The sequence below is a fragment of the Theobroma cacao genome, chromosome 1, assembly GCF_053813885.1.
Source record: "Theobroma cacao isolate CCN51 chromosome 1, ASM5381388v1, whole genome shotgun sequence".
Lineage (NCBI taxonomy): Eukaryota > Viridiplantae > Streptophyta > Magnoliopsida > Malvales > Malvaceae > Theobroma > Theobroma cacao.
In genome coordinates, this window is record NC_142639.1 from 13,489,430 (window position 1) to 13,512,649 (window position 23,220).

Sequence of the window (23,220 nt, forward strand, 5' to 3'; positions counted from 1 at the left end):
TTTAAACTTGAGCAAAAAGTCAAATGTCAAAAGAGAGGGTGCTTAGGGGAAATCCGGAGTTACCTAAAGTAACTAGAAGGAAAGTAAATAGGCAAAGATGATCGAAAGTTATAGTGAAAATTAGATGAAGCAAGAGAAGGGTTTTGGAACCTTAATTAATCATAAACATGAAAGCATTCCATTCATTTCAATCATGCATACATGCCTAGCCATGCACATGTTCATTTTCATAACAAGAATCAAAATTAATTCATGTCCCAAGCTTCGAAAGTAGGGATCCACCTGACCTAAAAAGTTGAGGTCGTAAAACTTTGATAGAAGGATTTGAGTTTTTCATTGTGAAGTTAATCCAATTAAGTTGGCCTCGGTGAATTAAATCGAACTTGTTTCGAGATAGGTCGAGCCTAGGTCAAGTTTAAGAATTTGAATTTTTAAATTGAATCTGTTTTGAGATAGGTCGAGCTTAGATTAAGTCTAGAAATTTTCAATTTTTAAACTGAACCTGTTGTGAGATAGGTCGAGCCTAGGTCAAGTTTAGGAATTTCAATTTTTAAATCGAACCTATTTTTGAGATAGGTCGAGCTTAGATTAAGTCTAGGAATTTCGTTTTTAAAATCGAACCTATTGTGAGATAGGTCGAGCCTAAATTAAGTCTAAAAATTTCAATTTTTAAATCAAACCTGTTGTGAGATAGGTCGAGCCTAGATTAAGTTTGGGAATTTTAATTTTTTAAATCGAACTTGTTCTAATATGGGTCAAGCCTAGATCAAGTTTAGGAATTTCAATTTTGCTTAAATCGAACCTATTTTGGGATAGGTCGTGCTTAAATCGAGCTTAGAAATTTCATTTTTCGAACCTAGGTCAAGTTTAGGAATTTCGTTTTTTAAAATCAAATCCGTTTTAAGATAAGTCAAGCCTAGATCGGATTGCTTAAATCAACTGACTTTAAGATAAGTTAAATGTGGTGTCTACGTCTTTGCACTATTCTTGATTCTCAATAATGTACAAAGAGGGGCAACTATAGACACTCATTCAAAAATTAACCAAAAAAATAAAAATAAATAATAATATAATATAGTAAAAATAAAAATAAATAAAACAAAAAAAAAGGAAGAAGAAAAGAAGAAAGAAGTCGGGAGACCCACATGGCCTCCATGGTCAACAAAATATGGAGCATTAAATGCTTCTCCGGCGGTTAGGATTTGAAGATCACTTCCCGTAGATTTATTTTTGACTTGAAGGCACCCATCCGAAATTCATGCTAAACAAAACATGATTGCCCTCTCTGATTGTCCAAAAATTTGGACAACTAGGTTTTATAAGAACCTTAAAATAATTTTGGAGCAAGAAAAGAAGATTTTTTAAAAGGAACTCGAATTAAAAAAAAAAAACATATTCAAACCACAAAAAACCACAAATCAGCCATTAAAAATCATACAGCTACCAGCAGTCTACCCTAACCACAATCAACAACAATCAAAAAAGAATACAGAAAAAAAGGGAAAATGGGAGGGGTGGCGGTGGCTTAGGATTTTTGAGTTTGGAGATGTTTGGGTAAGGGAGATTTATGAGTTTTTTAGTGGGTTTTGAGGGATGGGTGATTGATGTGAAAAGAGAAAGAGAGATCGATGGAAGTGGAGGAAAGCTTGGGGAAAAAAGACTCCGATTACGGCCAGATCCGGTGGTGAGATCTGGCCGGAGGAGTGAGAGAGGGAAGAAGAAAAGTTTTAGAGAGAAGGGAAAGGGTGACTAACTAGAGAGAGAAAGTGGAAGGTGAAAATACGAGAAAAGAAAAAAAAGGCTTATATACCCAGATTTCAAGGCCTAAACGGCGCCGTTTCGAGTGACCCTACGGGAACCAAACGGTGCGTTTTGGGCATAGTATTATGGGCTTAGGGAGCAGATCTAGTGTTGTGGTCTTGGGATTCTTGCGGACTCTTGGGTTGGGCTAATCTCAGCCCCATAAGGTATAACTTTTCTCTTTTGTTTGGGTTTGTTTTAATTGATATTGGGTCTAGCCCATCTTGCTTAAATAAAATATATTTATTTTTCTAGGGGAGGAATATATATAAAACTTGAATGTCTATTTTGGTGTTAGAAAATCAAAACAAACAAAAAAATCAATCAAAAAATAATAGTAATAATAATAAAAAATAGTAAAAATGCATAGTTATAAAGAACATAAATTTAGATAAATAAAAAATAATAAAAAACATATTTTTATAAAGGAAAGTTTAGTTTATTTTTTGCAAAAAAATATATAATAATAACATAGGTAAGGAAATGACTGTAATAATAATAATAATAATAGAGTATATATTTTGGATCAATATTTATTGTTGAGAAAGATTCGAAGTTCGGTCTAAAAAAAATCAATCAATAAATTAATAAATAAATAAAAATAAAATAAAATAAAAGGATAAGACCAAGTAAGGAATTATTAAATATAAAATATAATGTTTGATTTGGAATCCATACCGATGATGGGATATTTGTACGGAACGCGAGAAGTCACAATTCCGAAATAATTTCCTTAGGTTAAGAATTCGATTAAGACTCCACTAGTATGATGGGAGAGTCCTAATTCGGAATTCTAACGTTTTCAATTTTAAATAAATAAAAAATTATATATATACTTAATCACCAATTAATCATAAAATATATAAAGAAATGGCAAACCAATGATAACAATAAATTTGTTAATCATAATAATAAAAATGGATAAAATACATATGCATAAATAATAATAACTACATATAGTAAAAAATACATGATCTAAAATATAAATGAATAAAGTATATGATGAAATGGAAATGGTTATACAAAAACAATAAATAAATGTAAAATATTTTGTTCATGATAAGTAAGCTCAAAGAAAAGTATTAAATAAGAAACGAACATTGAATTTACGAGTATGTCGCATATCATTGTTGCATTGTTACATGTTATGGCATATAGACATATTCTGTATACGAGCGTAGCCCCGATGATGGGACTTTCCAAGAAAGCTTGCGAAGGCGAGTTTCTCCAATAAATTCCCTAGGTGAGAAGGTATCCCCGGATCCCACCAGTACGATGGGAGGCTTCGGAGAAATATCTTTGATAAAAAGCTTTTGCTCGCTCTAGGATTTGCATTCATGAAAACAGTATTTTTTTTAACTCGCAAACGACTATCCCGATGATGGATTTACCTTGTAAGCTTGCGAATGCGAGTTTCTAAGGTATTTCTCTAAGTGAGAGAATACTCCCGAATCCCACCAGTATGATGGGTGGATTCAGAAAGTACGCTCAATAAAAGATTTTCGTTTGACATTATCTCGATTTTATGCCATGCATTTCACGATTGCATCACATGTGCTCCAAACCTGTAGCATATTTTGACTTGATTAATAGAATAAAAGACCAATTAAATAAAGAACAATTAAAAAAACATAAGAATAAAATTAATGGGTTAGGATAATGTATGATTAAATGGTATCGTTCATGAAACGGGCGTCACTGGGGTGCTAACCCTTCCCTGTGCGTAACCGTACTCCCGAACTTAAATCTAAAAGATACGTAGACCAGTTTATCGTTCTTTCGAGAGACCTAAAATTAATTTAGGATTTCATCGAATAGAACAAAATAGGATGGCCAATCACACCTAGGAAAAAAGATTGGCGGCGACTCCCTAAATTTTTTCACATCTAGCGGTCGGGTTCCCGGACTCGCACGTTAAGACAGTATGTTTGGATGTGTCATAGAAAATCTTGATGTACTAGCACATAGCTCCCTTTTAGTTTTATTGGAAGATTAAAGCTTCTATTTTGTTGTGTGATTCCTCTTTTGATATACACTTCTTAATTTATTCTTGATCTGTTTCAAGGATTTTTTTTTTCTTGATGCAGTTATAAAGCATGGGGTTCTCTTTTAGGTCAACAATTGTTAGAAAGAGATATTATTTTAAAGTTCTTGGTTGGGCAATTATTTGTCTATTTGGGCATGCGATGATCTTATAATACAATTTCATTATCTTATTTTCAATTGGTCTCACCTCAAACTTTTGGTGAATGCCATTGGTACAAAGAAAACATATAGATATATGATTATGAGATAGTTCATATTTACTGAAAAACTAGTTGATAATTATAAAGAGGCAATGCTTGGATTTTCATTTCAAATGGAGTATATAATAAGGGAAGAGAATATGATGGCTACACAAGAGATCCTTGAGCTCTTTTGTGAGCTTATTATTGTCCTTCTTCCTATCATTAAGACTCAAAGGTTATCACTTTAACTTTCTGTTTTCTTTTTATCTTTTCCTTAATTCTTAAATATTTTAAATTTGTGTTCCAATTGCTTTGGTTTTGAATCAATTTGGCAGGCAAAATTTTGCAATGCAAGTAGATGGGCGATGTCAACTTTACATCAAAATTTAGGTTGAAGGATGGGGCCGAATTTTTGTACAAGGGGTCTGGAGATTGAGTGATAGGTGCTATATTGTTCTTCCATTACACTGAAATATTGTAGAATACATTCCTCATCATAACACTAATAACTTTGGGTTTCTTATAATTTATTCTGCTTTTCATTTTGCAAATAAACAAGGCTAGTAGGGAAATCTCTTCTTCAATTCCAATTCACCAAAAGAGATGTTCTTCTTTGTCACAAGGTAAGGATTCTCCAAGTACTACAGCTTGTAAATTTTGGGTTTTTAGGTGTTGTATTTGTTCTTGCATTATACTGAACTATTCTAGAATACATTGTGAATTGTAGTTTGGAAAGCATTCTTTTATTTAATTATTCTTTAGTTTTCAGCATAAGGTTTTCCTATATTTTTTACTCCTATTTTCTCATTTTCTTTAAAATTTTCTTTGTTATTATCTTCTAGAGTTAAAAGTAGTAATCTTAGCTATTTATACTTATTATTCGCTTTTTGTGAATGTAAACTCTCCATAATTGAAAAAGTCAGACAAAAAAGAGATTAAGTTTTCAAGTGATTACAATTTGTATTTTTATAATTTAAAAGAATTTCAATTTTTTATATCTTGACAAAATATAAATTTGTTTTATATGTGTGTGTGTGTGTGTATGTGGATGAAGTATTCATAGGTTAATTGATATAATGAAATTGTTGAGTTTTCACATGTTATTTGTAACAGATTGTTACTGTAAACCCCAAAATAGTGTGGTACAACTTATAAAATGCACATTGGGGCAATAACCTCTATACAATTTCATTTAAATGTTGTGTTCATATTTGATTTCTTTTAATTTTTGTCTTTTAGAATAAGATATGAAAAAGTAAATGAAGGTGGAGAGAGTTAGTAGTTATCGCATTTTACCTATATATACTTTCATTTAAATGTTTTGTTCATTATTTGAAGGAGGTAGTTTTCCGTCTAACTTTTGTGAATAAGATTCTTTATATTCCCAACTTATTATGTTAGCTATTTGAAATGAAGGAGTCGAAATCAGCCCAAACTTACAAGATGAGTCCACACTTCTTCACAGTTTTTTTTTTAAAAATTTTCCAATTTGATTTTTCAAATTTTCCAATTTGATTTTTCAAATATTGTCATCTTTTTCAGTTATTGGTTTTGCTTTTGTGACCAAAATGACTTATTGAGCTGGTACATTCCCGCAAATTTCAAATTATACTTTGGAGGCTTCTTTCTCTTAAATTTCAATGATACGAAATTTGCATTAATTGCTTTTATTTTGTTTGTTTGGTCACTGAAGGTAGATTTGTCTTGGTTCAAGTAAGGGTGATGAAGTCTTTTCCTTCAAGTCAACAAGAATTTATTATTGAATCTAAATTATTGTAAATAATTTCATTTTTGTAGATTGAATATTAACTTCCTTGTAAATAAATAACTTCATTTTAATTTCTTTAAACAATCTACAAAAATATGAATAATTTCAACTTTTTGATTTAATTTCTTATACAATTGTCTATAAAATTTTAAACACTTGCTACTTAGTGCAGGTGCTCTTCTAATTTGCTATTATTTTTTCAGAATGTACTTTAGTTGTTTCTAGAATTACGTACAACTCTTACTTCCTTAGCCTTTCATCCTTGATTTGATATAGATGTTATTTCTCATGTTTTACTTTGGCTTCTAAGATATAATTCCTTTTTTTTTTATCTCAAATGGTACTTGAATTTATAAAGTTTTAACTTATATATTTGATAAGTCTTTTATATTTTGGTAATTAGAGTTAAGGACGGCTGATAGAATGCATTAATTTAAAGAAGTCATGGACTCAAAAATTAAATTTTAAACATCAAGGATGAAAATAAAATATTACACAAAATTATGAATGTCGGATGCAATCTACACTCAACTATTAAGAAATAATGGAGTGTATAAGATGAGTTATATATCTCTTGTTTTATAATTGAAATTTTATTAAATTTCTGCGTGTAAATTATGAAATAAGTAATTAAATAAATTTGTTTATTTTTTTATAAAAACTCTTCCTTTAATTGCTGACATTTCAAAATGTTCCATATAAATATATATATATATATATATATATATATATAAAAGAAAGAGACATTATTCAATTTGTTATCTCTATATTTAAAAAACATGCAGAATCACGCATCTTGCTTCCTTACTAAAATTAACTTTCATTCTAAAGATTTTAAAAATCTTTAATTACTATGAATTATAATTTTTTTTTTTAAAAACAGAAAATTTCATTCCATATCAAAAGGATATAACAGAGACAGTATCAATTTGAACAACAAAGTATAGAACGTATCCTAATGTATGGACAAGAGCCTCATTAAAAAAACTTACTCGTGGAATACCACATGGATAAATCCATGAAAAGAGAAAAGAGCACCCTTGTACCATACTACTAAGTTTTTTCTAATTTATTCTTTCCCTGTGCAGCACTTGTTTAGCTGAAACAGGTAAAAAAGAATCCGCTCTCCAAAGTCATTGGTCCATCCCAGAATCTTTTGTAGACTGAGCAATAGCATAAGCAACCATAATGGTAAATAAACTTGTATACTACTTAATCAAATATAAACTCTTCAATTTATGGAGTTATTACATTGAAGAGTCCATAGCAGTTGAAACCGTTAGCATGCTTAAGCCAAACCCATCAGCATTACCTACAACAAACAAGACCCTGGTGAATCTTCTGACCTACAACCATAATTAAAAAGAAACTGAAACTACATTGCTATTACCTGACTTGAAGCGTTCAACCCTGAATGAGTCTTATTCCAAGCTTTCTTCTCCCTTTCCTTCTAAAAATCATTAGCCAGTTGCCTCCCATCTTGCCCAGTGTTGTATATCCAATTAAAAATCCAATTATCAGTCCAAACCCATATCCTATCATCACAACTTTCCAATGAGATATACTGCTTCTCCAAGAATCATCATCTTCACGGGGCACCGATGGTGGCAATGCATTGTCAACAATTTTACATTTTCTAGTTAATGGTGACCAGCAAAATCTAAAGTTGCCCCTGTAAGAATCATCTAAAAATGTATTAAATCGTTTACCTTGTGGTATGCTTCCCTCAAGTTGGTTGAAAGGGAGAATCAATGCTTCAAGGAAATTCAGGCTTGTCAGTTGAGAGGGAATCTTCCCAGGCAGTTTGTTGTGTGAGAGGTCTGGCGACTCCAGTTCAGTCAAGCTTCCAAGTGATGATGGGATTCGGCCTGTGAATCCCTTTTGAGACAAGTTTATCACTATGAGTGCTTTGAGATTTCCGATTCCTTCAGGAATTTCCCCATACAAGCTGTTGTTGGAGAGATCAACGCAAGTCAAGATGGTTAGATTTTTCCTGCCATTTCGATCCCTTTGTCAATAATTACCACCGAATCCTGATAGTAGCCCTCTCAAATATATTTTGGCTGCAATTCACTTGCATTAATCACCATCATTGCCCTCAAAGATAAGGAAACTTCAGTAGATAGTTCCCCTGAAAACTCGTTCGAAGCTAGGTCCATTATCTGCAACATTGGAAAGGTTTTTCCATCACCGAAATGATCAATTATGGGACCAAAGAATTTATTTCTTCTCAATACAAGAACTTTCAATGTGGGCAGTTTCTTCAACCAGGACGGGAACCTATCACCTATTATATTGTTGCCAAGGTCCAGAATCTAAAGCCTGGAACAATTGGCTAATGATCTTGGAACCTTCCCTTCTAAATTGTTCCCACTGATTTTGAGTGACCTGAGTTTGCTCCCTCGAGTAAAATTCAGTGACATGCTGTGAAAGTGATTTCTTTCTTGATTCAAATCGCTGAGATTAATGATACTGCCAAGACAGTCTGGTATTGGACCAATAAAGTTGTTATGGGATACATCAAGCAGAATGAGATGCCTCAGATTGCATATAGCTCTGGGGAAAAGCCTTGTAAATAGTCGGTTTGGAGATCAAGAGCAAATATGGAAAGAGACTGGTTCAGTGAATATATTTCCCAAGAATCAAGGAGGTTATAAGAAAGATTCAGGTGGTATAGATCCTTCCCCCAAATCCAGTTAGGTATTGGGCCACTGATCCTGTTGCATGTAAGGTCAAGGTTCCACAGGTTCTCTTGGTTTCTTTTTAGGAACTGATCTGGAAATCTAGTTATATCACAAGAACGTATTTGCAATTCATATAACTTCGCGAAAGAAGAATTTTTACCACCATTGAAGATTGACTTGCTGCCATTTTCGATCCCAACAAAAGGTTTCTCTGGGAAATCAACAATGTTATAGGAAAGATCTAACAGGGAAAGATTGGCTTTCCATATCCAACTAGGTATGTCACCATGAATTTTGTTGTTCGAAAGGTTTAGAAATTCCAAACTGTTTTGTGTTTCAAGGAAACTTGGGAATTCAGTAATGTTGCAGTAACTCAAATGTAGCTCCTGTAATTGGGGAAGGGACGTCGAGCTTGTCTTGTCGTTTTGAGAGTATAAGTTGTTTCCGGAAAGGTCAAGAACCTTTAAGCTCTTGAGATTCAAGAATATGCCTAGCTTCAACGAACCATTGAAATTGTTACAAGCCAGTGAAAGAACGTTGAGCCTTGGTAGTTCAAAGATTGATCTTGGAATCGGACCTTTTAGATTGTTGCCTTCAAGAATTAAAATCTTCAATGGCGAAGAAGATGAATTGTGAAACTCTTCAAGCTCTCCAACAAGTAGATTTCTCTAGAGATCCAATGACTGCAGTGATGGGAGTGTAAATAGAGAGGATGGTACGACCCCATTGAGTTGGTTGGAAGAGAAGCCAAGTGTTTCAAGATTTGGAACTCCTCTATGAAATGGAGGGAGTGAACCGCTGAAATTATTTTGGAAAAGATCCACTTCCCTAAGGAGGGTAAGGTATGCAAGTGATGATGGGATTGATCAAGAAAAATTGCAAGAATAGAGGCTTAAGACTGTCAAGCCCCTAAGGTTACCGTATGAGGCTGGTACCCTACCGAATGAGTTCGTCTCGTGAAGCGACAAGAACTTCCAAGTATTGTTAGAGGAAAATTGCGGAACCCTGCCTGCAAGGAGTGGGTTTTCAGAAATGTCCAGGCTTTGCAGTCTTGGCAATTGGAAAATGTTATCCGGGAAACTCCCAATCAAGCTACTATTTGCTAGACTGAGAGAAACCAAATGAAAGGAATTAGCAAATAACTTAGGCGGTAGAGAATGAAGATTATTGTTATCAAGGTTCAAGTGGGATAGGAAACGAAGCTCTGAGAAGGAGGAACAAACAGGACCTGATAGGTCACAGTTAGACAAGCTTAATATGCGGAGGTTATGAAGTGAACGAGACAGGGCTTTACAAAAACTAATGCCCTGTTCAAAGATGTCAACATCATCAGGATAGACTTCCAAAAGAGAACTTAATTTTTGGAAAAATATTTCAAAGTTTGGTCATTGGAGCTCAAGTGGATGATACGAATCAGGACAATAATCACGTTGACCAGAGAGATCAAGTGACAGCAATCTTGTCAAACGTGATATTTCTGATGGAATCTCACCGGAGAAGCATGAATGTGAACGGTTGTGATGGGTCAAATATGCTAGCCTGTCAAAATCATGTGGGATGGGCATCATTTCAAAGTTATTGCCAGCAAGCTTAAGGCGCTGTAAATAACGGAGACGAAAGATGGAGTTGAAAGGACCTGAAAGCCCGCTATAGCTGAAGTCAAGCCTGACCACATCACCAACAGCATCGCACTTGACACCCGCCCAAGAACAACAATCCGTTTTTCAGATCCTAAGACCCGATTTTGGAGTTAAAGGCAGAATTCAATTGGTTAAGAAAATCCTGGCGAAGCTGCACCAAGGCTGATCTTTGGTCATCCAGGTATTGGTTTTTAACAGTAGAAAATAGTATTTGTTAGATATTTTCAAATAAAAGATATGATTTCATAAAAAATTATGATGATTGAAAATTAAAATTAAAAAAAATTATGTTTGTTGAAAAAAAACATAACAATAAAAGTTACATTTGTTGAAAAAAACCAACAAGAGTAATTTTTTAAAACAGATACAAACAGTATCTGTTGGGAACAAGCATTTAAATCTACAAAAAAATGACTTTTTTTTATCCAACAGATCATATATCGAAAAATAAAAAACTTTCTTTTTCAAAATTTCTCAAGTTTTTTTATATATTATTTTCTTACAAAAAAATATTATAAAAATTTGATAATCTTATTATACTCCGGTGAGTATTCAATGGATTGATTTCTTCAGTGTAAAATATCGTCAATCACTGAACTTCATTGTATTTTCGAGATTTATACGTCGATAACTTTTTTGTACACTATAAATGAGGACGAATAAAACTTTAAAAATAGTGACATTGATACACGCTTTGAAGTCAATTTTTAAGTTTTTCAATTTGATGGTCAAACAATGTTAAAGATGAACAGACGAGACAAGGCCCACAGTAAGAGAAAGGAAATTTGGAATGAAAGCCATAGATTACCAACAATTCTCATCGCTACTCTGAGCAAATAAAAGCAAAGTTAGAATATTGTTACATCACTGGGTTAATGCTGGATATATGTATATAGAAAAGCTGCTGTGGAAATGAAACAAGCCTCAATTCAAACTCCATTTAGGTAAGTGGCAACTATTCTTGTGATGGTTGTTTTCAAGGACTAAACCACGGGTCATTCCTACTTAAAGCAAAAGTTAAAGGAGATGCTAATTCCGGTTTGGGCAGCAAAATGCAAAATGTTTTCCCACTAAATCAACTGCGGTAGGGCACTGAGACGTTAACAAGACAAAGGGAGAAACAGTGATTGGCGTGTTGAAAAGACTTGAGTTGTAGGCCATCATTCTCTTTAGCCCACTAAATAAGGAAGCGTCTATGTTTGCCACTAACTGGCGAGATAAGGGAAACATGTATCGCATGTTGCCAACCTTTTTCTTCAAAATTATAGACTAACTTTGTCAAGAAATTCGTGGTAAACATCATATTAATTTTTATGTTTTATACTCTAAAATATCACTTTATTAATTTTGTACTAAACATTAGTGTTCACATGAACCTGCATGTGTTCAATTACTAGTAGATCATATTTCATCTCTTTTACACAGGTTTTAATCTTAATCTAATTTCTTCACATATGTCAATTTTCAAGGTATTTTTATTTTGTCATTGAAACATCAAAATTCGGTAGGAGGGCCTTAATGTTTTATATTTGTATATATTTTGTCGAGTGTAAACTTGTATCCTCACTCCTATATATATATATATATATATATGACGAAGTTAAAAATAAAAATTGAACTTTAAATTTCGATTCTCTTGAAGAGGGGCAACAGCTATTAGGTTAAGTATTGATATAAATGTGTATTGTGTTGCTTCTTGATTTGTTTCATGAACCTAGTTGTTGTATATGAACACATTTTATCAATGCAGTTTAAAAGGAATAATTTGATTTTTGTACCTTTTCCTTTACAGAAAGTAAAATTGTGCTTTCAGAAAACGAGATCATTGAAGATTTTATTGTTCGTGAAAGAGAATTCAAATCTTGCTTTCCGTCATACACCATAAAATGTTTTACTTTCAAACACAAAAATAACATTAAATTAAATTTGAGCAAAAGTTCTTTGTGAAAAGGAGCAAAAGAATTGCAAATAAGTAAAAAAGATGTAATAAAGAAGAAAATTTAAACAGTTCCTATAATAAGTAACATTTATTGAGAAGAGTTTTATAGATAACAATTTTTTAAACTCATTATGTAGATATTAAAGTAGTAATTTTATTGTATATATTGAGTAACGGTAAAAACTCATTATGTGTTCGTTGAAATAATGAGTGTTTTATGACTACTTGATCAAAGGTAAGAACTTATTCAAAGGTAAGAGAGAAGAAGTATATATATGAAAAGGTACACGAGAATAAGATAAGAAAGAAAGACTATATGTGAAAAAGTATACGAAAATAACTTAATAGAAAAGAGATATATTTGAAAACGTACAAGAAAACAAGACAAGATAAGAAGTATGCAAACAGGTACAAGAAAATTAACAAGGTAAAGGTGAGAGGAAAAAACACGAGTATTTTAGGAAAATGTTAAAAGAAAGACTTCTTAACTATTTCTATATTTAAGCTAACAAACCAAATTCTCTAAGATATCATAAGATGAAAGTAACCTATGAACTCTACCACTTATTCCGAATTGCTTTCACTATTTGTCACGATCCGAAATTCCTATCGAGCCTGTGACAACCGTCGCGAAGCCTCGATAGACATTCTTCCCCCGAATGCCTTTCGAGACCTCGCAAGGCTTTTGTACCAGTTTTTCCATTCCTCTCTCTTTTTTCTTTTTTTTTTTTGAATAATAAAATAAAATAAAAATATTAATTAAAATAATCTATTTTAATGTAAAACAATATATATATATTTGAAACAACAAAAATTAATTTTCTGCACATAAAAACAAAATAAATTTATACATACTGTAATATAGAAAACTGGAGTATGCAATTTAAATTACAATGACACGTGGGCTCCCAAATAACTGAGGAAGTTTAAGTCTATAACCTTGCTTTCTAGGATGCAACTCCGAAATTTACTTCTAGATGCAATTGACAGTCTACTGCCTATTCTGAGCCTGAAAAATGTATAGGAATAAGGGGTGAGATTATAAAATCTCAGTGAGTAGACAGACATCATCAAAATAATCTAAAGCCGAGTAATATGAGACAATTAAAATAATTCATCCTAACCCATATAAATAATTGGATTTCATCCAATTACTCAACATGGCTTATGTACTTTTCAAAAACTTGGCCCTTGCCAAAAATCCATTCTTGGGGATACCCCGCGAAGGCATCTTACCGAGACCGCCAAGGCTATTTATTGTCACACACACAAACACATTTCACCTCTGACAACACAGTCGTTCCTCGACATTGGCTGAGTCTCAGTTTCACGTGGTGGCCAGTGTGAAGTGTATTCAAATCCTATCTCAAGAGTTATCCTACGCGCCTCTCCCATCGAGGTAAGCTCAATAATTGGGAACCGTGCCCCTCTAATTAGGTTGGCCCACGGAACCCCCGTCACTGCAGTGCCCACTTTATAATCCACCAACTCATAAAATCACAATAGTATGACATGGCTCACTTAACACATTCAAGGCAAATCAAAGCAGTTCACATATTCTTTAAATCATAAAAATAACCAGTCATACCCACATTGATCATAAGCCATTTAATGTAAAATCATGGATAAACAACACAATCATAGTATAGGTCTCCAATTACTCTATTTTTGAAATCATTATTAAATTTTCAAAAATTTTATAAAATTATTTTATAAAATCTCATTTTCCCATAAAACACAATAATTTTCCAATTAAACCATTTTTCCATAAAATCACACAATTAAATAAATCCACTTTAGATAATTAAGACGATAGTAAGTTTACTCACTATACTAGGAGTAGATATACTCCTATTCTCGATCTTCGGGTGTAGTCTTTTACCCGTATCAGATAGCTCACCACATATCCACAACACATGACACAAAAAATTTAATAATTTGTGTCAAATCAATATATATTATTTCAGGCTCTTATCCATGCGTATGCACTAGATAGGGTGTGAAATGTTTGGACAATCGCTTAATCACAGTGTCCGACCTAACTCGCCTATACACGGTGTAAATTTCTAAAATCTCCAATTCAACTCCAATTCCATCCATTTCAATTTCAATTATCCAATTATATCCACAATACCTCAATGACTGTGAATGTGGTCCAATTTATCAGTTCGGACCACAAATTACGCTTTTACCCCTAGTGGGTAAAAATTTCAATTTTTTTGCACCAAAAATTCCCATTTAATTTCTAACCTCATAATTCATCATTTTTCCATCTAATTCTCTTAAAATAAAGTCAACCTCATCCTCACACACCATTGGCTAGATTCGGCCTAGAGAAATTCATGGAGAAAATGAATATTTTTCTTGTTGTTTTACTCATAAACATGCTAAACTAACACTAAACACTAACATAGTTCAAAATCAAATTAATCTAACAACTTTCTCTCTCTAAACCCATATGATCATATGTGAATCCATTATCAAAACACATGATTTAACCATGAAAAATAAGGAGAAATGCATGGAAATGATAAATCTTAAGCTAAGTTTGAAAAATCATATCTTTAAACACTTGATTCCTTGAAAAATCGTACTTTTTCTTTGAATTTTCTTACTCTAGGGTTTGTTCTTTTTTCTCTCTCTCTCCTGCTGGTTTTGGCTGACCCTCCCAATGAAGAATTCTGAAATTTTCAAGCCTTTTAATAGGCTTAATAAAATATTATTATTTTATTTACCTTTTTAATATTTTATTATTTTATTTTTTTCTAGCCATCTTTTTGACTTTCTTTTTCTACCACTCAATCCTCTTCACTTATCCATGTCTTCCATAAAAATTTTAGACTTTTCCAAAATTTTGGTGGAGTAAATTTTTAAAAATTACACTTTTGCCCTTGCAAAGTGAAAAATTATATTTTTGCCTCAAAAACTGAAAAATTACCCATAGACATATTTTTCATCCCTTATACTCATACCATTTTCCAATTTGTCAAATGTGATCTAAATTCTCTCAAAATCTCAAATTTTATCCGCGAGTGGAAAAATTACGATTTTGCCCATAGATAGTGAAAATTTCAGTTTGACTCCGAATTGATCCTCGAACTCCGAATTACCATTTTGAGTCATCCCTAAACTGTGAAACTCTTAATTTCACCTTAAAATTCCTATTTGAACTAGTTCGAGGCTTAATCGACTTAATGGTACCATTAGGGGCAATATTGTCTTTTAACGATTTCTCAAACTTCTTAAATATACAAACATTCTATCGAGCATATGAATGACATTATAATTATTTTACAAAGCAGGGTTTGACACTATTATTTGTGTGAAGTAGTTGTTTTGCGCAAAGTAGTTGTTCCACTAGTATTAATTGTTCTGTTTGAAGTAGTACTCAACTTATTCTAATTGTTCTGCATGAAGCAAAGTTTCACTTGTTCTAGTTGTTCTCATTATTCTCTATATAGCATTACGTAGTAAAATAATCCTTAAAGAGAATAGTTAGCTAGTAACCAAAATCAACTATCAACAACTTCTATGAAATATCAAATTAACATGCTATTAAATATTTATTTTTTGGATTATTATATATCTTATAAAGCTATGAAAATTGTCCAAGAAATAACAAAGATATAATTTAGAGAAATCAAATAAATTGGAAAAACATAAAAATATACATGGTTTGATGAAGCAAAATGGTTAACCTATTATTAAAAAATTAAAAGCATAATGTTCAAAAAAAGTTCTTGAACTAGTTAAGAAAATTTAAATAAATCAATATTTTTTTATTGCGATCAATAGTAGATGCCCAACTTTGATTAGCTATTATTTCTTGAAGTATTGTGCTACAGAATAAGAACAAGCGTGGAACTGTTGTTTCATATAAAAAAATAAAAGTAACTCAGAACGAATAATAGGGTTCATGAGTTATCTTCACATTTGAGATATTATAAAGAGCTTGGTTTTGTAGCTTAACTATGGAGATAGTTAAGAAGACTTTTTCTTAATATTTTCTTGAAGTACATGTGCTTTACCTCTTTCTTTCTTTCAATAGAGTGCACTTGGCGCACTATCAAGTGTCATTACTAGACTATAAAAAACTTACACTCATTACCCAACTACATGGTCATTCTCTTAATATCCCATAAACCGTTCTTTAATGTGCTCTTTCATGACAAGCACGTTCTCTCATAATTGAACTTCTTCCCCCAACTGTTCTTGCAAAAACAGTCTGTTCCATATCAATATGAGAGCTTTGTAAATTGAGGACAATTGAAAAAAATCATAAACTCAGTTGAGACTATCCCCAAAACTTTCTCAATACTCTTCCAAACATTTTTTCTACTTAACCCTTCCCATTTGTCATAATCTATTGCTCTCTCCATCTTTTCTTATTCTTCATAACCTGTCACCAAAGCACTTACGCTTCCAAAACTACTCCAGTTTTGCTCTCTGCTGCCTCTAATACATTCCGTGTCACTTATTATAATACGTCTTCGCTCCTTAGCTGAAGAATTCTCTACACGTTCATCAAACCCCTTGTGTAGGTAGAAATAAGACTTCCTTCATTGGTTTTGATAATGTATAAAACTTATTGGTTGAGATACCCAACCTATAAAGCTTCTTAATCGATAAACACAATCCATAAAACTTCCTTACTCTCTAACCAATAACAAATAGTAATAACTACTTTGATAAAGATACACTCTCATTTTATTAGTGAAAATTTTGAATGCTCGAAAAAGTCTCTATATTATTAAAAAAATTAAATAAACTTTATTCTTTTATTACATTTAATCATATCTTTATATTTTTATTTTAAATTAAATAAATTTTTATAATTAATGATTAATTAATTATCATTTTATACTCATGTGACATTGACATGATGCTAATATGGAAGGTTAAAAATGCCATACGACTATTTTATCATTCCACATCATAATCTATTGTGATATGTTAATATACCACATTAATATCACATAGCATATAATGCAATTGGCTTTTTGACTAAGTCAATTTTTTTTTTTTTGAAAATTGACTAAGTCAATCATTAGTTGCAATAATTTATTTAACTTAAAATAAAAACATAAAGATTTATTTAACTCAAAATAGAAGTACAATGATTTGATTGAATGTAATAAAAGAATAAAAATGTATCTAAATTTTTTGAATAATTTAATATTTTTTAATTATTATCTACATTTTTTTTTAGAAACAAGAATTTCATTTCATAATAAAAAATCATAATAGTTACAATATGAGGCATATAAAATAAATACAACCCTAGCTCATAACATTGTAACATTCCTACGACATGAAGATGAGTATCGTTAAAAACCTTTTCATAAGAAAATCCAATGAGACAAAACCCATGAAAAAAAAAAAGGAATACCCATCAATCATATCAATCTAAGATTTAGACTTGTGCTTTATATATAGTGCTTAATTCCTTCATATCTTACTCAAATTGATAAATTTAATTTATTTATTTAGCTATGTTGAAAATATGGCTCGACAACTTGTCTATTGCCTAAAGAATACGTTCTGCCATAATACGCAGTCAAGCCATAAAAGGAAAAAAGTTGAAAAACAAATAAAGCTAACTGGAAAACATCAATACAAAGATAAAAAGTGAGGGACAAGCAAAACAAAGAAAGTTACTAAAAGAAGAAAAAAAAGAGCAAAAAGATAAAAGTGACTTCAATCTTTTGCATATCACTTGATTTCGTGTTTTTGTTTGTAATATGAAACTTCTTTCCTTTTGTTCAAAGAAAAAAAGCAGAAGTTTGCCTTGTATTGTGTCAATCAGTCCCCTATTCATTCATGAATTGTTTGCAGATGTAGAAACACTTCGACACTCAACTTTCTGTATGTATTCTAATTAAACCAAACTTTTACAAATCAATAAAACAGAAAAATACATCATGCACTGCTATGGTTCATGAGTAAACAAAATTTTCAAAACTTTTGTTTACTCATACTTACAAGTCTTCACCACTGAGATCACCCCATCGAACATTGTACTTAGCAGCAAGATAATGTGCTCCAACTGGTCCTCTGCTCCCATAAGGGTAGAGCTCTGGAAAAATCTTTTTTTCTTCAAGTTCCCTCAACAATGGTGTAAACAGTGACCAAGCAGCATCCAGCTCATCACTTCTAATGAACAACCTTCGCTCACCAGCTATAGCATCTAAGAGCAATCTCTCATATGCATCTGGGATTTCTTTTGGATACCTTCATATCATAACCAAAGTCTTAATTTAATGCCATCAAAGAAGCTTTAAAGGAAATAAGGTGTAGGGTACTTGCATGAGTTTTCAGACCTTGCTATCCAAAAAAATGATGTACACTTTTTTTTTCAAGTTTAAGCCTGTTAGATATCAGGTGTAATGCATTTCCTGGCAAGAAGTCTTTTGTTTTGTCAATTGGTAGTAGTAAAATCTCTGTGATCTTCAGGAAAAGCTAGATGATTTTTACTAATGAGTCTGGTCTAAGATGCTAATAAAGGTACACAAATGGCAGGAAGGATTATTTTAATAGACAGAACATATTAGTTTCAACATCAATCTCAGTGAAGACACACTCCACATGTCTGTTATCTGCAGGTCATTGAATTGAAGCAGCATACTAAACTTAATAAAATGGTTGATTATCTCCATACCTTGCTCGATAGAGCAAATTAAGGTCACTGCGATCTAATCTCATTCCAAGACCAGGAACTTTATTATTGATCTTCAGGTAAATGGCTTCATCAGGTTGCACACGTAGCACAAGCTCATTTGTTGCCTTGTCTAAATCAGTTCCAAAATTCCGCTTGTACAAATTACCTGGAACATGTCTGAACTGAACTCTGATCTCTGCCCTGGGTTTTCATGTCCACAACATTTCAGTCCATTCAATGATAGGCATGATTACAAGGATAGGCCCTCAAGATTCAATCGATAAAAAACAAAATGTACCTACCGCCTCGTATGGAGAGCTTTTCCAGCCTTCATGAGAAAAGGGACACCATCCCATCTAGCATTATTTATAAACAGAGCTGCTGCCGCAAATGTAGGCGTAAGACTGTCATTCGGTACAGTTGAGTCATCAGAGTAACCTGGATATATTTTACCACCCTTGTTGTGGCCCTTATACTGACCAACAATGACATCCTCAAGCTGCAGTGGTCTCATTGATCTCAGAACCTTTACCTGAAAATGGGCCATGCCCACCATATCATACCAGATTTTAAAAATAGATTTTAGGACAGTTCAAAACAATATAAAATCAATCAAACAACAAGTCAAAGCACGTTCTCAATGGTATAAATCATATGAAAGGAGACCAATACCTTTTCATTCCTGATGTCCTCAGCTTCTAAGCTGACAGGAGTCTCCATTGCAAATAGTGCCAGTATTTGCAGGAGATGATTTTGCATTATATCTCGTATGATTCCATAATTATCAAAATAACTGGAATTAATAAGAAATACGTAAGGGATCTTGGTCTTTGAAAAGAACAATGTATTTATATACAATACGTCACCAAAACTACACGACTCACCCCCCTCGTCCTTCAGTACCAAAATCTTCAGAAAATATCAATTGCACATTCCGGATATAATTCCTTGACCATAGGGGTTCAAAAACAAGATTTGAGAAGCGAAGCACTGAGAGATTCTCAACAAGTTCCTTGCCCAAGTAATGGTCAATCCTACAAAAGCATAATCAAAATTGAGCTTTTGCTCTAGTGTTTTTGATTTGTACTGAATTCCTATTTAAAATTATAAAGCAAAATGTACCTGAATATCTGATCCTCAGTTAGATACTGCTTAAGACATCTTGTTAGCTCAGCAGAGGACTCTGAGTCACGGCCAAATGGCTTTTCAACGATCACCCTTGTCCAACCATTTACTGCAGAAGCTTTATAACTGACACATCTCACCACATCCACGAATATGTTTGGAGGTATTGACAAGTAAAATAACCTATTTGACAGTTTTCCAGCCTGTAAAGAAACATTTTCCAACGTTACGACAGAGAAGTCAAAGATAGAATAATTAACTAGCCATTTCTTATGATACTGGCTCAAGGATTATGTCAGTTTGCATCCATTGCATACTTAGTAGGCAAACAAGGAAATCCATCATTTGGTTCAAGAAGACATCCCCAATCGGTAATAGCCCATGATAATGTTTTGCTTTATTTCAATAAGGTTTTCTCTACCACTCAAAAGTTCAAAGAACAGTTTAACCTTCTGCATTATACTTTATTAAGTATCATATCTTAATCAATCTTTTCTAAGACCGATTCTTCTTGTAAATCCTAGAAGAATGAACATGAAAAACCTTTCTAGAAAGTTAGAAAACCGTGGGCCACAAAATTTGGATGTGAAACAAATTGTAAACAGTTAGAAAATGCAATATGTTTTTGTTGCGATAAAATGTTTTTACTCTCAAATTTAATACATCCTTTCAAACATAAAAGGGTTCAAGAGACCATTATAAGATAAATACATCAAAATTAGAATACTAAAAATAAATAAACTTTTCTAAAAGAAATTTCCAGAAATCTGCAGGATATTTCTCAAATTCTTGAGTCTGTTTCATCCCATTCCAAAAGCAATAGCAAACTTAGCACCATGCGGTATGCACTGTAAAAACCTATCCAACTCTTGTAACTATCATTACCATTCTTAAATTAGTTGCAAGATTTAATACAAAAACAATAGAATAAGATCTAATGGAGGTCAAGAAAACTGAGGAAAAACACAACTAAACATGTTACCTCTTTCTCTTTCAGCTTGCTGTCTAGTTCTGCAAAATGCTCCTCAGAATCATACTGACCTGAATGGTAAAAGCATCTCTTCAAGAACTGCTCCATTTTATCTTCACAATTTGCCCTATAAGTCATCCCACATAACAAATATACAAATTGGCAAACAGAGTTTTCAATTATGACATGATAGGAATTACTTTAGAATGATATCAACAGTACCTCTTATCAATTCTACAAGTTAATGTTCCACTAATCACGTTCCTGAGCTCTTCATCTGTCAGTTTAGTACGAGCATAACCGAAAACCATAAAGTTCTGCATACCAAGAGAATACATGAGAAAAGATACAAACTAACTAGACATATATTCATTATCTTGACTCTGGTTAAAGAAAACTATACCATCTTCAGAAAGTGAAACTCTGAAGAAAAAAAGAGCATTACCTCAGGTAGACAATCTTCATAGTAAAGAGCAAAAAGGGCTGGAAAAATTTTCTTCTTAGCAAGGTCCCCTGAAGCTCCAACAACAGTTATGCTAAGAGTAGACTGTACTTTCTCTGAGTCAGATAAGTCAAAGAAAATTTCTTGCTCTTCAGGCTTGATTCCCTCGGCCAAAGGGGTTCCATCCATACCTAATCCAAAGAGCCCTTGAGGGTTCCAAAAATGAGAAACTAAACAAGAAAAAGCTGATGAACAAAAGATGGCAGAACTAAGTGGAGTTCCTAGATGAGGAAAAAGGCAGGTTGGAAGGCCAAAGCACATGATTTGCAGAATCTGTAACGTGCTTTGAAATGGCAATTTTAATTACATGTCCAAATATTCATAACCGCGTATCATTAGTATCAGACATGGTAAAAGAAACTACTAATCCATTTGAAACAATCCAAATTTTTGAACAAATGCTGGAATTTGTTCTATGTGACAAATTAATAATAATTTACCAAACACATATTAGCACACAGTGTTAAGATTTTCAAGAAGTCATAGATGAAGTCAAGTATATCTATATATCCAATCTTGAAAGTTAAAGCAGCGTATTTCATTCCACAAATGACCCTATTCCAAAAGAATGCTGGCAATGAACAGATCACATTGCTAACAGAAAATAAATTAACTAGAGTAAAAGCGAGTTTACTTCACAAAGACAACAATAATCGAACAGAACAAGAAAGAAAAGCAATGAAATAAAGAGACTGACCATCCTGCATAGAAACTGCATTTGGTGGATGCCCATTTGAGGATTTGATCCGGAAATGGTTTCTCGCATGGATCCTTGGATGAACTTGGGAAACCCATTTGGAGAAACAATATCTTCTAGGCTTACAAACAGTGAATTCAGAAGAGAAGGTAAGTGAAGAAGAGGAAGAGGAAGATGAAGAACAAGGACTAAAGTGTGTAGCCATGCAATATTAGAATGATGATCAAGCGAAAACTGAAGAAATGTCGAGTAACCTTGTATCGTACAAGGTTTATACTGGATTTACTTATATAGAGATTTTTGGATTAGAAATATCTGTGCAGTGTGCCTTTATGAGTTGTTGAAAAGTTAAGCAGAATTAAGAGTTTTTCAAATGCAAAACAAATCTGCTACGTGAGGTCAGGGTTTTTTAAATTATCTTTATAAACTTATCAGGTTTTATCATATATATATATATATATATATATATATATATATATATATATATAATGGCGGTAAAAGCGCCTATTTCATCATCATGGCCGTTAAACATCTTGTTGATTCATTTCTGCCTTGGGTTGGGTTATGAGCCTACAACCTAGAAACTTATCCTTTGTTTTTATATGACTTATAAATTTAACTAAAACAATGAAAGAATAAAGTGGAAAAATATATACCATGACCAAGTATCAAGTTATAATTTCTTCCTCAACATTGTAGCCAAATAAATAAATAAATAAAAGAATTCATTCCTCATCACTCAACAGAGTTGGATATCCAGTTGATAATTATCAACATTCAAGAAAAAAAAAAAAAAAAAAAAGAGTTGGATGTCCGATATTCAACTTCAATTTTTCACTTTTTAATTTACTGATTAGGTTTTTTTATATATAAAAAGAAAATTCAAACGTTAAAATTAAATTTTGAGTTGTTTTTTGATACATGAATATGTTGTTAGGTTACTTACATATTTAGTTAGGTTAAGTTAAGTTATCTTTTACTTTACTTGCACTCCAAGCAAGTTTAAGTTAGGTTATTTCTTATTTATTTTTATTTAGAAATTTTAATAATCTTACATAAGAAAAGTAAGAAGGCTCTCTTCCTTAGAAATTGTATAAATCGCTCTTAAGTTAATTGTTAAATACATTCAAGTTAAGAATTAATAAAGAATATTTTTTTAATAAGCAACATTGTTTATTTTCTCTAAGCTCTTTTCAAAAGGGTAAGAGG

The 23,220-nt window shown here is 32.4% G+C and overlaps 2 protein-coding genes across 3 annotated transcripts; both read right to left on the minus strand.

The window, feature by feature from the left end:
• Positions 1-7,027: 7,027 nt before the first annotated feature.
• LOC148764548 (receptor like protein 24-like) lies at positions 7,028-10,941 on the minus strand. Its single transcript, XM_088805993.1, is given in 7 exon segments — positions 7,028-7,108; positions 7,187-7,793; positions 7,796-8,111; positions 8,345-9,148; positions 9,416-9,787; positions 10,117-10,211; positions 10,929-10,941. Coding segments are annotated over 6 exon segments (2,193 nt in total). The 3' UTR covers positions 7,028-7,108; positions 7,187-7,200.
• Positions 10,942-17,731: 6,790 nt separating this feature from the next.
• On the minus strand, positions 17,732-22,354 carry G6PD1 (glucose-6-phosphate dehydrogenase 1). 2 transcript variants are annotated; one of them, XM_018114418.2, is made up of 10 exons: positions 22,012-22,354; positions 21,258-21,460; positions 21,035-21,129; positions 20,825-20,939; positions 19,840-20,045; positions 19,602-19,751; positions 19,390-19,510; positions 19,020-19,249; positions 18,718-18,918; positions 17,732-18,290 (listed from the first exon to the last, which is right to left on the minus strand). In XM_018114418.2, the coding sequence occupies exons 1-10, from the start codon at positions 22,214-22,216 to the stop codon at positions 18,038-18,040; spliced, it is 1,779 nt and encodes a 592-aa protein (XP_017969907.2). In that variant the 5' UTR covers positions 22,217-22,354; the 3' UTR covers positions 17,732-18,037. The 2 variants fall into 2 exon arrangements, with proteins under 2 accessions (XP_017969907.2, XP_007049348.3); XM_007049286.3 differs by having other exon boundaries at positions 21,258-21,445; positions 22,012-22,353.
• Positions 22,355-23,220: the final 866 nt, after the last annotated feature.

What these genes read in the sequence shown, in the direction of transcription:
- G6PD1 (XM_018114418.2), bottom strand. Translation starts at nt 22,216, where the DNA reads ATGGCTACACACTTTAGTCCTTGTTCTTCATCTTCCTCTTCCTCTTCT. An exon ending in ACTTGTAGAATTGATAAGAG is followed by an intron (nt 20,940 to 21,034) that starts GTACTGTTGATA and finishes GATGACTTATAG; the next exon opens with GGCAAATTGTGAAGATAAAA. An exon ending in AATTTGCTCTATCGAGCAAG is followed by an intron (nt 18,291 to 18,717) that starts GTATGGAGATAA and finishes TATGATATGAAG; the next exon opens with GTATCCAAAAGAAATCCCAG.